Source organism: Phacochoerus africanus, chromosome 15 (genome assembly GCF_016906955.1).
Source record: "Phacochoerus africanus isolate WHEZ1 chromosome 15, ROS_Pafr_v1, whole genome shotgun sequence".
NCBI classification, from domain to species: Eukaryota; Metazoa; Chordata; class Mammalia; order Artiodactyla; family Suidae; genus Phacochoerus; species Phacochoerus africanus.
This window is the reverse complement of record NC_062558.1, coordinates 22,048,587-22,064,580: the sequence shown is the minus strand read 5'-3', so window position 1 is coordinate 22,064,580 and position 15,994 is coordinate 22,048,587. Positions and strand designations below refer to the sequence as shown.

Genomic DNA, 15,994 nt, shown 5'->3' with positions numbered 1-15,994 from the left:
ATACAAGATTTCTAACCAGAATTTAAAGGGAAGATAAAAATTAATCGCACAATAATTTCATGTAGAAAATAAAAAGTTTGTGTAAAATTAATTGATGACTTAAAGAGCAATGCGCACAAAAAATTGTTTTTCAGGGAAGAGCCACAATATCTCCATATTAAAAACCATCCCTTTTTCAGTTCTCCAAAGAAGACAGACAGCTGGCCAAAGAACACATGAAAAGATTCACAATATCACCAATAGAGAAATGCAAATCAAAACTACAATGAGGTATTGCCTCACACCAGTCAGAATGGCCGGCATCAAAAAAGTCTATAAACAGGAATTCCTGCTGTGGCTCAGGAGGTTAAGAACCCAACATAGCGTCTGTGAGCATGCAGGTTCCATTTCTGGCTGCACTCAGCAGGTAAAGGATTTGGTGTTGCCGTAGCTGCAGCATAGGTCACAGATGAGGTTGAATCTGGCATTGCTGTGGCTATGGTGTAGGCCTCAGCTGCAGCTCCAATTCCATCCCTAGTCGGGGAACTTCCATATGCTGCAGGTGCAGCCATAAAAAGAAAAAGCAAAGTCTACAGAAAACAAATGCTGGAGAGGGTGTAGAGAAGAGGGAACCCTCCTACACTGTTGGTGGGAATATAAACTGGTGCAACTACTATGAAGCACAGTATACAGGTTCCTTAATAAACTAAAAATAGGGCTACCATATGACCCAGCCATCCCACTCCTGGGCATATTTCCGGAGAAAACCATAACTCGAAGATACATGCATCCCAATGTTTATTGCAGCACTATTCACAATAGCCAAGACATGGAAATGACCTAAATGTCCATTAATAGGGAATGGATTAAGAAGATGTGGTACATATACACAATGGAATATTACTCAACCATAAAAAAGAAAGAAAGAATGCCATTTTCAGCAAAATGGATGGACCTAGAGGTCATCATACTAAGTGAAGCAAGTCAGAGAAAAACAAATACCATATGATATCATGCATATGTGGAATCTACAAAACTGAAACAGAACAGACTTGTGGTTGCCAAGGGAGTAGGAGAGGGATGGGTTGGGAGTTTGGGATTAACAGATACAAAGTATCATATATAAGATAAACAACAAGGTCCTACTGTATAGCACAGGGAACTATATTCAATATTCTGTGATAAAGCATAACAGAAAAGAATATGAAAAAGAATGTATAGGAGCTCAACTTCCTCCTAAAAACAACAAAATTCACAACCAAAGGCTGAGCAATCTCCACCCAAATGGACTGGAAACCTTAAAAAATATACCCTACTCCAGAAGAAAAAGAGGAGGCCATATCAAGAGGTAGGAGGGGCAATTTCATGATATAAACAACCCCATACCTCCCTGGGTGGGAAGCTCCACAGACTGAAAACTAACTGGTTCACAGAGACTCACCTACAGGAGTGAGAGTTCTGAGTCTCTCACGTGCAGGGATCTGGCACTGGGAAAAAGAGCCCCTGGAGCATCTGGCATTGAAGGCCAGTGGGGCTTGTGCACAGGAGCTCCACGGGACTGGGGGAAACAGAGACCCCATTCTTAAAAGGTGCACACGGACTTTCACGTGCACTGAGTCCCAGGGCAGAGCGAAGTCTCCATAGGAATCTGGGTCAAACATGACTGCAGTTCTTGGAGGACATCCTGGGAAAACAGGGATGAACGTGGCTTGTTGTGAGGGACGGACATTGAAAGCAAAGCTCTAGGGAATATTCAGCAGCAATGCCTTTCTCTGGAGGGGGCCATTTTGGGAAAATCTGGCCCCACCCATCAGCCAGCAGCTGAGAGGACCCAGGACAAACAACAATCCAGGTGGGATCACAGCCCCACCCCTCAGTAAACAGGCTACGTAAAGACCCCTCAGCACACAGATGCCTCTAATCCCATCCAGGGACTAAGCCCCACCCACCAGAGGGAGTAGAATTGGCTCCACCTACCAGTGGGCAGGCATCCACCCCTCCCATCAGGAAACCTACAGCAAGCCCCCATACTGACTTCAGCCACAAGGGGGGCAGACACCAGAAGTAAGAGAGGCTACAACTCTATTATCTGTAAAAAAAGTCACCACACCAAAAACCTATAAAAATGAAAAGACAGAGAACTATAACTCAGATGAGGGAGAAAGGAAAAAACCCAGAAAATCAGCTAAGCGAGGAGGAGATTCTCAGCATCCAAGAAAAAGACTTCAGATTGTTGATGCTGAAGATGATGCAAGACATTGGAAATAAACTGGAGGCAAAGATGGATAACTTACAGGAAACACTGACCAAAGAGATACAAAATATAAAACTTAAGAAGAGATGCAAAATACAATAACTGAAATAAAAATTCACTAGAAGCAGCTAACAGCAGAATACAGGAGGCAGAAGAATGAATAAGTGAGGTGGAGGACAGATTAGTGGAAATTACGGATGTAGAACAGAAAAGAGAAAAAAGGTTGAAAACAAATGAAGAGAGTCTCAACGTTAAATGCTCCAACATTCTTATTATAGGGGTGCCAGAAGGAGAAGAGAGAGAGAAGGGGACAGAAAAAATATTCCAAGAGATAATAGCCGAAAACATCCCAACAAGGGAAAGGAACCACTCACTCAAATCCAGGAAGCACAACAAGTACCATATAAAATAAACCCATGGAGGAATACACCGAGACACATATTAATCAAAATGACCAAAATTAAAGACAAAGAGAAAATCTTGAAAGCAGCTAGGGAAAAGAAACAAGTGACATACAAGGGAACCCCAATAAGGTTATTGGCAGATTTTTCAGCAGAAACTCTGCAGGCCAGAAGGGAGTGGCATGATATACTTAACGTGATGAAAGGAAAAAACCTCCAACCAAGATTACTCTACTCAGCAAGGCTCTCATTCAGATTTGAAGGAGAAATCAAAACCTTCACAGAGAAGCAAAAGCTGAGAGAATTCAGCAACACTAAACCAGCCTTACAACAAATACTAAAGGAACTTCTCTAGACAGAAAAGAAAAGGCCGCAATCAGAAACAAAAATACCACAAATGACAAAGCTCACCAGTAAAGGTATAGATACAGTAAAGATACAAAATCATCCATACACAATTATACCACCAAAATCAGAAATCATGAGAAGAGGTGGGTACAAATGCAGGACACTGGAAATGAACTTGCAGTTAAGAGAACAATAACTTAAAACAATCTCATTTACATATAGACTCTTATATCAAAACTTCAGAATAACTGCAAACCAAAAATCTACAATTGATACACAAACAAGGAATCTGTGGAGAAGAAATATATCTCATAGTAAATAAATGCATAATCCACCATGAAGGGGGTCATTTGACATCATTCTTGGAATGCTGAAGTCTTCTTAGATCTGATTCTGATTTCCTCTCCATCAAAGAACTTATGACACTTATAATTAAATAATGCCACTGTACAATTAGATAATACAGTTCTACAATTGTATTATTAATAACCATTTCTCTCCATGGTACAATGTAAGGTCTATAATGTCTTGTGTATCACATCACCTAGAATGGTGTAATGCCTATATTGAAGAATCAATAAGATGTAACAAATTGTGAGGACATATTTATATAGTTGCACTGTTTTTTAACCAATTTATGCATTTTATATTTTATTTTCAGAGGGTGTATTATTTTTGTTATTCTTACCAGTTTAGTTATTCTTTTTATTATGCTATATAAAATATTTAATGGTAAAAAGAAAAAGAATGTATATACATATAACTGAATCATTTTGCTGTATAACATATATTTATACAACATTGTAAAATAAGTATACTTCACTAAAATTAAAAAACAAAACAAAACTGTCCCCTTTCAGGTTATGCTCTATTTTTGAACAAATACTCATTTTAACCCAGGAACAATTTTCAAATATCCCAAAACAGTAACTTTTTTTTTTGTCTTTTTGCCTTTTCTAGGGCCCCTCCCGCGGCATATGGAGGTTTCCAGGCTAGGGGTCGAATCAGAGCTGTAGCTGCCAGCCTACGCCAGAGCCACAGCAACGCAGGATTCGAGCCGCGTCTGCAACCTGCACCACAGCTCACGGCAACACCAGATCATCAACCCACTGAGCAAGGCCAGGGATCGAACCCACAACCCCATGGTTCCTAGTCAGATTCGTTAACCACTGAGCCACGACGGGAACTCCAATAACTTCATTTTAAATTATAAATCATCATGCAACATTTCCCAATAATTTAATTTAATTTGATTTCTATGGATCTAGTTAAAAAAAAAACTGTGGAAGAACTTATTTATGAAAACTATATTTTATGAAGAAGTATGTCTATTCCAAGAGTATATTAATATGTTGATGTCTGGAGTCCCTATCATGGCACAGCGGAAACGAATCCAACTAGGAACCATGAGGTTTCGGGTTCAATCCCTGGCCTTGCTCAGTGGGTTAAGGATTGAGCGTTGCTGTGAGCTGTGGTGCAGGTCGCAGACATGACTCAAATCTGGCGTTGCTGTGCCTATGGTGTAGGCTGGTGGCTACAACTCCAATTAGACCCCTAGCCTGGGAACCTCCATATGCCACAGGTGTGGCTCTAAAAAAAAAAAAAGACAAAAAGCCAAAAAAAAAATGCTGATGTCGAACTGTTTCTTAATGAAAATTCATATCATCATACAGAGGATATCTTTAAAAAGTCCATTCTAGAAATGAAATATTAACAGTAAATATTTGCCCATTAGAAAAATGCATAAGTAAGTGCTTACTCAATGCTATTTTTAAAATAAATAAATTTATAACCATAGCAGAATAATTTAATCAATGATGTTTCTTAACAGGGCTCTGCAGGCTTCAAAGCATGAAACAGAGAAAAATGACAGTGTCAGGTCAGAGAAGAAGCTGCTCCCATGTCTCGTCTTTTTGTGAATGAACCTTAGGCTCTATGGCTTAGCATATATAAGGACTTGACAGTCCATAGGTTCCCACATGGAATTGAAAATTTTAACCAGTCTTTGGTGGGGTATCACTTGTTAAAAAAGACCACACCTGACCCCTACCTTTTCTTTGTGTTGCTGAATGCCTCTGTCTGTACACCAAACATTCCTGGGCATCAGTGACCTGTTACACAGGGACTCAGGACAACTCCCCGCCTTGCCTTGCCTGAGGGGACCAGGAAAAGGAAGCACAGAGTCCTTACCCGTCGGTGCTGAGCCCACTGCACTTAGACCCTCAAGGCAGTAGCACAGGATTCAAAACTGCTCTCCTCTAAACTTTGTCCCTTCCTCTAGTGTAGACTTTGCTTTAAACACTCCCATATTCTTATATAAACTAATTAGCAATAAACAATCACTAGACAATGTAAGGAACTCCAGGTAAATTAACCCCACAAAATTATAATTGCTAAAGCAATGAAGAAATCAAGGTATAGGCATTAATAAATGTGATTAGAATTGTAGTTAAGGGAATGATAATACGTCTTTCCTGAGATCGTAAATGACCTAGAGAGGATATTTTTAATTATTAAAATAATACCCTCTACAACTTAGTTTAATATATTTAAATTCTAGATAAGCAGGCATTTGAGAAAACATAAATTAACATAACTGTAATAAGAAGCTATATATATGTATGCACATATGCACGCTGCAAAGGCCAGGAGCAATAAAGAACGTGAAAGATTTATCAGAAAAAAAAAAAATATCCAACAATAGCTCCTAGGCTTCGGAATTCTATTTCAAATTCTCAATGTATAGATAATTTCTAAATTATATAAATACTATTGACTATAAAAAAGATGGAAATTCTGCAACTTTTCTGTAACCCAACCTGATTAAAAAGCGCAAGAAATAAAATAAGTGATATTTAATGTATAAAAAAATCCTACAATTTATTAGAATTCAACAGCATTCTATAAGTATCATCAATTAAAATGAATTAGAAATTAAAAGAAGGTTTCATTTGAGGAAATACATCCATAAATCTTTATAATTCATATATTTTGTATTTTACAGATGAAGAAACTGAGACTCATACATTTAAATATATTGCCAAAGGCCACACAGCTAGTGGTGAATGGGATCCTAAAACCTATACTCTTAGCCAATAAGTGATGGTTCCCAAAAGGATAACAACACACAAAACATAAAGAAATTCTCTAAAACACTTACACACACACACACACACACACACACACACACACAATCAAAGTTGGGAGAAAGTCTAACATACCTGTTAATTGAGTCACAGTCTTTGAGCAACTGTTTTATTTTCACAGAATAAAATAGAGAGGAAAATACGATGTTACACGATTCTAGCTTCTGAAGAAAGGAACCTTGAGCTGTACCAAAAAAATGTGGTGAGGATATAATGGAGACCATGAAAAGGCCCAGGAAAAATTAGTTGACATTTTCATAAGTGTTCTGTCAATCACCTAGATTACTGAACTCAGAATTATCTGCAACACAGTCTGTTTCCTCGTCTATCATATCCACCGTGTGAATTCTGTCTCAGCAATACTACCCAAATTCAATAGCTCCTTTACTTCCACATCTGCTGTCCTTGCTGGGACCTGCGTGCCTCCCTTCTAAATTACTGAGTGCGTCTCCTGTGACTTTCTGGCCCAAACACGTTAAGTCACCTCTGTAGCACAGCAGCACAGATAAAATGTAGGAAGACTTTCTGAAATGCTCTCTGCTCAGGAACTTTGACTATTTCGTGTGTCTGACTCTAACGGATTAACTCCAAAGCTTTTCATCTCTGGCCATGACCCACCTGCATTGTACCTTTTAGAAGCCCCACACCCAGCACAGAAGGACCTGCTCTTTCCTTGAATGTGCCCCACGCCGTCACTGCCTCCAGGTTGCATCTTCTATTCTGTCCTTTCTAACCCAGCTTTACCTGGGGAGATCTAGGTTATTCTATTTTTTTTTAAATGAAAGTTGTATATTCTTAAGGTGTACAATATGATTATATATGTGTGTACATATATACACACACATGTGTATAATACAGTGAAATGATGACTACAATCAAGCTGCTTGAATATCATCTCTTTGCCTAGTTTTTTTTTCTCCCATTCTTTTTTTATGTGGCATAAGAACACCTGAAATTTCTCAACATTCTTATTAACTAAAGTCACCAGGTGTATATCAGAGCTCTGGATTTAATCACCTACATAACCTCAGCTTTGTACCCCCTGACTGACATCTCCCCACATCCCTTCCCGCCCATCACAGTAACCACTGCTCTACTCTCAGCTTCTATGCACTTAGGATTTTTACATTCCACACATAAGAGCAATCAGGCATTTTTTCCTTGGTCTGGCTTATTTCTCTGAGCGCAGCATCCTCCAAGTTTATCCACATTGTTGCAAATGGCAGGATATCCGCCTTTTTAAGGCTGAATAATATTCCACCATATGGCTATACCACAGTGTCTTTATCTGTTCATCTCTCAACAAACACAGGCTGTTTCTATATCTTGGATACTGTGGAAAATGCTTCAATAAACATGGGTATGGAGATATCTCCTTGAGATACTATTTCATTTCCTTCGGATACATGCTCAGGAGTCGAGTTTCTCATCATGTGGTAGCTCTGCTTATCGTGTTTTGAGGAACCTCCACAATGTTCTCCACAGGGGCTGTACCAATTAACATTCCCACCAATGGTGCAGGAGGGTTCCCTTTCTCCATATCCTCACCAACACTTGTTTTCTCCTCTTTTTGATGGTGTTGAAATCTTTGATAGATCTTTTTCCTCTTTCACCTCTATGGCTATCTCCAATTCCAACTCAACATTTCCAAACATGAAGGTGTGCAAATGTTTGTTTAGATGAATTGTATGGGTGAGGGTAAAAATATTTAAGTTATATTATTTTAATTAACAAAAGTTAAAGAGATTAGGTATATAAAACTATAATGGATACATAAAACCAATAATAAGAAAAGCATTTGAGGCCTTAGGATAGTCAAGTCTGAAATAAAAGAAGAATGCCAATGAACTTCTGAATCTAGCCAACCAAGTAAATGGCCATATGGAGCACTAATGATCTGTCACTGACCTAAAGTCTGCTGTGCTTATGGATCACCGTTGTGTGGGTAATTCGAGATATTCTAGGGTAGACTGATTTGAGTTTGGTGTCACCAACTACAAAATACATGCTTCCAAGGCCCTTTCTAATGTTCTTAATTTTGGATTCTGCAAGTCCCTTCTCAGATTTAGGATTGCTTTTGGTGTTTGTAGAAAACTGGTTAAAAATCTCTATTCATGGTTCATGCTTGAACTAGGAATCCCACACTAATCTGGCTACTTAAAACATTTTAGTGACCTTTAAAAATCAGCTATGAAACAATAGTCTTTAGAATGAAGCTGATTAACCTTCCAAATGATAGTTTTGTGATTGAGCAAGTATTTTTATTTATTTTATTTTATTTTACAGAGGGAAGGAAAGAATACAGTAAAGGGACCTAGAAGCAATGGCTTTTGCAATGCTGATTTTATGAGTTAGAAGAGCTGAAAACTGAAGAGTTATATCATGGACTGAAGAGGGGTGGGCTTATCTACTTATGTCAAGTAAGAATCTAGAATTTTTTTAAAAGGTAAACTATTTGTCTTTGAGTTATCTGAAGGTATATACTGGACCAATGTGTGCACGTTCTTTACTGACTAGATTCGCCAAAGAAGAGAGAACATTATTTTCCCTTCTACGTGAACAGAATGTAATTAGTTTATTTAGTGCTACTATATTTCAGGTAGACTTAAAGAATTCATTCATGGTAAAAACACACCACGGTGTCAATTTGACCTCAAATGAGGAAATCATAAAGATTTAAGAAAATATCGTATCGTTGGCAGTTTCTCCCTCACTTTTTCCAGAAAAGAGGGGACGCTGAACAGAATTTCCTATGCCTCAATCTGCCGAAGGCCCGCTTCCAGTGTACCGGCAGCTGAGAGGTTAGAATTGATACTGAAGCTGGTTGTACATTGTCTTGGCTTTGGCCCTTTGTAGAAAGGACATCATACTTTCCCACCTCTTCCACAGCAGCTACCAACATCCTGGACTAGCTTTTCCCTGACGTTCCATCAGAGGAGGATGAGTTTAAATTTTTGCCTCTATTTCTACACACAACCAAACACAAATGATCTTTATCCCCTGATGATGTGACTTCAGGAAGTTTCCTTCTTGACATGTTAATATAAATACTGTGCAGAGAACCAGAACAACATGAAACGTAACCCTTATTGTTCGCAAGGGACCCTCTTCTCAGGAGCGTCATCTTCCACATGCCACACGCACTGAGTTCCTTCTGCACTTTGTGGGAGGTTATGCTAAAGTGATCCTACACCAAATACATCTTTTCATTCAAAAGGCGGGACCTCTTAGGGAGTGGGGTGTGCAAATCACTTAATTTACCTTTGAATACTAAAAGAGATTTGTGGTTTTAGTAAAAGTGATGCTATCGCATACTTTTTACAATTAAAATTATCTTAAACTTTACTTAATGATCAAAGACCAATATAAAAGGCATGATTGAAATTCAAAAGTTTAATCTCTAATAAAATACTCACCCTGGGATTGTAACTGGGAATATCAAGTACACTGTGGCTAAGACAATAACAGTCTATACTAAATAAATTTCGGATTAACAAAGTTATTGCCCTATCTGCATATCCATTATTTGTATTTTTCAGGAAATAGGCAAAAATACTTTCTCTGGGCAGCACTGGCTGAAGTGTCCTGTAATCACTGGAGTTAGACCTGCAGGATGCTGGACCACATCCTATACTGTCCTGTGGGTCAGGGCTCCCTTTCATCACTCAGGAAGTTCAACGTTCTAGTAGGACCAGTGTCGTGTCCCTGAACAAGCCAGGGCCTTCGGTTCACAGAGACCCGCCTCCACTCCAGCTTCAGCATGGAAAGCAGCAGAGCCTGAAGAGCCCGGCATTGAAGGAGAAGGTCCTGCCTGAGTTCCCACTTGCCCCTTTTACAGTGTCTGTGTAATCAGCCAGATTGCCTTGATGACAACTGTCAGGCAAGTGACACCACTGTTACCCCGAGGAGAGGCATCTGAAGATGTCAGCCCACTTGATGATTCAAGGTCACCCAGAAAGACAATTCACGTAGCCCTGGATGGACAACGTCCCACCCAAACAGAGAGGAGACAGAGCGGGGTCAGCTTAAGCAGCTGACACAGGGGATGGTCCCCACACACTGCCTCCTGCTGCAGGACAAGGACCCCGGTCCCCCCGCCACTGTGATGGGCACGGGAAGGGGTGACCAACTGCTGGGTGACACGTAGGTGTACACAGGACAAAAGGAGCACAGGGGGTCGCACAGAAGATGTTCCCACACGAGGCAGCAGGCCCAGCACAGGCTCTGTCCCCCTGTGGAAGATTTCCAGGGCCACATCCTGCTCTCACATGGGCTTTGTCTCCCTGAAGGTTTCCAGGGCCACATGCCATTCTCACGTGGCCAGGCAGGAGCTGAGAGACTGCATTTCTCAACAGCTACCACCCAGAAGCTTGAGACCCTCAGAGTTTTAGGAGGCCTTTGGGGTCCTTCCATCCATTCCTCAGTTCACACAGCTCTGCCTCTGGTGTGCCACGTAGGGCTTGCCTGTCAGATATCAGGATGTGCCCTGAGCTGTGCCCACTCTGAGGCCACATCCCAGAGAGCCCACCCAGTTACAGCCTTTCCTGGGTCTGATTCATACAGAGATGAAGACAAAACTCTGACACTTGAGAGACAGTATGTAAACAGACAGTGGTAAATTAAGACCACACATATGAGGTCTGCAGCAAATGATCCAGAAGCCAACCTCGCCCTCTGCGGCCATTGGCCCAGGCGCAGCAGGGTCTGGTCACTGACCGCCAGCTTGCCTACTTTTGGCCCTGGATTCCAATGCAGGACCAACCGGAGGAGGTCAAACATGCACCCCAGGCCCACCACGTGAGATGCTTCTGGGACCTGCCTCCAGCTTCCCGGGTCCACGGCCTCTAGGCAAAGCACAGCTGAAGCCTCCTTTTCACACAATGAAGCGTTCCCTCTCCGACCTGCCTTAGGGTCCCTGCCAAACTCCAGTGAAGGTAGCCGAGTCCCTTGCTATGGACAGCTCTGCATAAACAGCCACTGCTTGTTCTAAAAAAACCTGCACTAAGGACCCAGCATAGTAATTGTTAAATTACAAATTATATGCCAAATGTTGATGCTGGCGTTCTGTGAAACCGACTCTGACTAAAACATCTGTCCCCAACATTTCCTCCTTATCCAGGACTGTGAAGAATTGAAACCAGCAGCCAGTTTTTCAAAGGCATAACCAATACCTCGATTGTACAAATAATGCCATGTAAGCCACAATACACAGCCTATAGAAAGTTAAATGATATACTATGGCATGTGTCGGGTTAAATGTAGTTAATTATTTTATTAGCCATGAAACCAATAAAAATAAAGATTTAAGAACTTTGAACCTAATCAAAAGAAAGTTTGAGTTACAAAACTCTTCTGTAGGAAAGTTTAAACACACACACACACACACACACACACACACACACTAAATGGGGTGGACACCCTTGTTTTAAAAGATTAGTACTAGTTGACCAGCCAGTTTCATTCTAACCATATGACTTGGTAATTTATTACTTTACCAGTGATCAGTTTTTGGCTTTAAAAGAAAAAACAGATATAAACCATACATTTTAGACACAATAATCCATAGGAGGCATTGCTCTAGATTTCGTACATGTGGAAAGAAGATCCAGCTGTTACTATTTAGATAACGGAAATCTACAGAAAGTCATTACTTGCTATAATAATTGATGCTAAAGGAAAAAAAACTTAATTATAAAAGTTAGGTATATATATGTACAGAAGTGAATTTCATTGTGTATCCAACTTAACATTCATTGCAAAACATATTAGAAGTAATGAACAATAAACATAATAGAGGGAATAAATGTAAAACTATAAATACGTTTTCATCACTTACCTCTTTTCACATTTCCGCTTGAGCTCCTGGTCGTATCTGAAGGACATGGGCAATGCCCTTCACATCTCACTGAGATCTGCTTTCCTAAGACACACGCCTGGTATTCTAGTTTGCACTGTGCAAAAAGAGAAAAAACAGTGTTCAAGAAGATTCAGTTGTATCCACAGGAAGTCAAGTGACAACAGTCCACCTGCAACTGGGTGGCGGGAGCCGTGAGAAAGAGAACTGGATGGGCCGGAGCAGAGGGTGACCCTGAGTGCAAACCTGTGAGCACTGCTCCACAGTAGTGCCATGTTCAGGCCAGTTTCTTAAACGTTTTCGGCCTCAACTTCCCATACAGATAATTGGGATACTAATATCCGATCTAGCAGAACCTGAAAAAATGATACAAGTGAACCTGTCTACAAAGCAGAAACAAACTCAACGAGAAAACAAACTGACGGTTACCAAAGGGGAAAGGTAGGAGGAGAAATTTGGAGTTTGGGATTAAGAGCTTCACACTATTACATATAAAATAGAAAACCAACAAGGACCTACAGTACAGCCCAGGGATCTGTACTCAATATCTTATAATAACCTATGGTGGAGAAGAATCTGAAAAGGAATAGATCTATACATGTGTATAACTGAATCATATTTTCTGTACACCTAAAACTAACACATTGTTAGTCAACTATAATCAATAAAAAAATCAAACCCACAGAATTTTAAGAATTAAAGGGTAGTAGACCAAACTTTCATTAAATTTAAACAAATCCTGAATGAAATTAAAGGCAAATGACTGATGTTATTATGACATATGAGGAGTTTTCTGTTTACTTTCATTTCATTTTGATTTTCTTTGTAAACATTACTTTTGACAGAATTTTTTTTTTTTTGATTCGTTTTCTAATTCTTTTTTGTTGTTGTTGTTGTTGTTGTTGTTGTTGCTATTTCTTGGGCCACTCCCGCGGCATATGGAGGTTCCCAGGCTAGGGGTCGAATCGGAGCTGTAGCCACCGGCCTACGCCAGAGCCACAGCAACGCGGGATCCGAGCCGTGTCTGCAACCTACACCACAGCTCACGGCAACGCCGGATCGTTAACCCACTGACCAAGGGCAGGGACCGAACCCGCAACCTCATGGTTCCTAGTCGGATTCGTTAACCACTGCGCCACGACGGGAACTCCCTCTTTTGACAGGATTTTAAGTGTGAGTATCCTTAAATCACCCTTAAAATAAAATTCTGTCACTACACATTTGATATGATTTTTAAAATGATGAATCTACTCCATCTTTTAAGGGCAATATTTACCTCCCTCCTCTAAAGATATAGGTCTTGCTAATTCTGAAGTCAAGTGATCTCTTTCCTGGCTACACCCATAATTTACTCAGTGCAAATTATTTTAAAATTAAATAGGGCAGACTATCTGGCTCCAGTGACAAACGTACCAATGACTAATTTAATTCAGCTTCAACGGATACCAAGAAGCACCGGATATACCCAATCACTAATCAGATTACTCACATCTGTACAACATTTTTTTCCTTGTCAAATAACTCTCTAATGGACAGGCAAAATTCTTAACTAGACCAGCAGTAAGTAATCAAAAATTATTACACTTGGAATACATCTGAAATGGCTTAGTGGGCCTTTGGGGAAGAATATACTCTTTCGAAGGTATCATTATTATTTTTTCATTATTTAATGTTTCAAGAACTGAAAAAAATGACCTTGTAATGCAAAATCACAGTGAATTTTAGGTGTAATTAAAATTGCCCAATAGCTAATCACAAGTAGAAATACAAAGAGTTAAGGAGATTTTGAGTGCTTTAATGAAAGACAAGCTACATAAAACTTTGAAGCTTCGAATTTAATATTCTTTACTGTAACTTCTTTTACCTTAATATTTCAGAAACCTGGATTGGTCATAGGATAATTCTGACTCATGACATAGTTTAAGAAATGTTCAAGAGCAATTTTAGGAGACATATGAACAGACAAAGCTAAAAGTTAGTATTAATTATGGCTAATTTGGAATTTTGAAATCTGAAAATGTTAGCTCCCTTCAAAGATATGTTATACCATACCCATTTATGCTTTAAATTTATTTTAGCAATGATTTAATTAAAAAAAGAATGTCTGAAAAATTCTAGAATGAACAACAAAGATGCATGAACTGTTATTTTATTAAAAAGGAATTACACACCTTCTGCTCAAAAATTGATGATTCATTATGTTACTAAGAAAACAATTTACCAGAAGAGTACATCATTATAAAAATTTGATTTAATTTTCATCAAAAAAGTTTCACCTCTTAGTTAATTTTCTTTAATTTATTATAATTTAAAACTTTCAAAACTGTCTTTAAGACTTGCATATGATGAAGTTATAGTTTTGTAAAGGATTCTTTATAAAGAATTACTTTGTAAATGAAACAATTTCTCCTTCAGAAGGAGTCTCCGGAACACTTTTCTGCATGCATTTCTGGAAAGAGCACAATCAGATATATAGCAAATAGACCACATGTATAGTTATGTGAATCTAGTTATATGGTTTCTACAGTCAGAAAACCATTTAGTTTTCCACTTATGAACTGATTTTGAAAAAAATTCATGAAGAATTTTATTCAAATAATAAGGATATTAAAAATATTATTTAAAAAATTTTTAGCTACACCCACTGATGGCATTTCTAATTAATGATATTCACTTTACTTAATTATCACAAAGCTGAAATATTTATTACAGTAGAAGTGAAGTAAAATATCACATAAAGGGCATGCTCATTAGCCTGTAATTACCACAAAATGCAAATACTCTGGAGAAAGACATGATTAATGCTTTCCTGATCATCGAAGACCCTGAGTATGGAGAACACTTAGGTTGGAAGTTGTGAGAAGCAAGCCTGCAGAGTGATTTTTCTAATGGTCAAAACTGAAACTTGTTAGGGAAAAGAAGTTAAAATCATTTGCTGAAAAACAAGATCAAGGAGTTCCCATTATGGTTCAGTGGTAAGGAACCTGGCTAGTATCTATGAGGACGAGGGTTTGATCCCTGGCCTCACTCAGTGGGTTAAAGATCCAGCCTAGCTGTGAGCTTCAGTGTAGGTCACAGATGTGGCTGAGATCTTCTGTGGCTGTAGCTATGGTATAGACTGGCAGCTTTATCTCCTATTCAACCCCTAGCCTGGGAACTTCCATATGCCATGGGTACGGCTCTAAAAAGAAAAAAGACACACACACACGCACACACACACAACAATGAAAACAGGGTCAAAGAAAAATGTTCTCTTACAGTAGAGATTTGAGCCACTCTCAGAAAGGGCTCCAGTTCTCGGGCCCCGGGATGGGCTGTTAGTAGGTTCCTGAGATGCTGCAGGCTCAGGGCTCTGGTGTAACCTGGCTGGCTGGTGGTGACTTGTCATCCCCAGGGGACTCTGGGGACATTTTTGGTTGTTACAACTAGGGGGTGGGGGATTGCTGCTGGCACCAAAGTTAAGAGGCCAGAAATGCTAAACAGCCCTTCCAAATAAAGCATTATCTGGCCTCACGTGTCAGGCACTGGTCTCCCCAAAGGCAGTGAATGGTTAACTAAACTCTCAATGTCTCCCTCACGTTCCCTCAGGAATCTTTTTCTTGAGCATTCACTAAAGTGACGCATACAAAATGAAAACAATGGTATAAATAAACAACTAGCTACAAGTACTTTAGTTACGCAGAAAACCCAGAAAATACAAAGCAGCGAAGACAAAATGCAGGTGATAAACAACTACTTTCATGAGACATCTGTGAGTGTGAAGCACTGTGTTAAGTGGTTATGATGCATTATTCTTTTGATCACTAAGACAGATATTCTTAAAAATAAATTCTATGAGAATAGCAGCAATGTTCTATTTGATATTGTAGAGATAAAAATGTTTATTCAAGTGAGAAATCAGGGAGTTCCTGTTGTGGCTCAGCGGTAACAAACCTGACTAGCATCCATGAGGATGTGGGTTCGATCCCTGGCCTCGCTCAGTGGATTAAGGATCTGGCGTTGCCTGAGCTGT

General features: G+C 39.5%; 1 protein-coding gene across 3 annotated transcripts in view; it reads right to left on the bottom strand.

Annotated features, from left to right (window-relative positions):
• Positions 1 to 15,994, bottom strand: part of SPOCK3 (SPARC (osteonectin), cwcv and kazal like domains proteoglycan 3) — a 365,578-nt gene that overhangs the window by 111,980 nt on the left and 237,604 nt on the right. For all 3 annotated transcript variants that reach the window (XM_047761776.1, XM_047761777.1, XM_047761778.1), the window contains one exon: positions 11,965 to 12,079. In XM_047761776.1, coding sequence (XP_047617732.1) covers positions 11,965 to 12,079 — 115 coding nt within the window. The remainder of the gene's footprint in view (positions 1 to 11,964; positions 12,080 to 15,994) is intronic.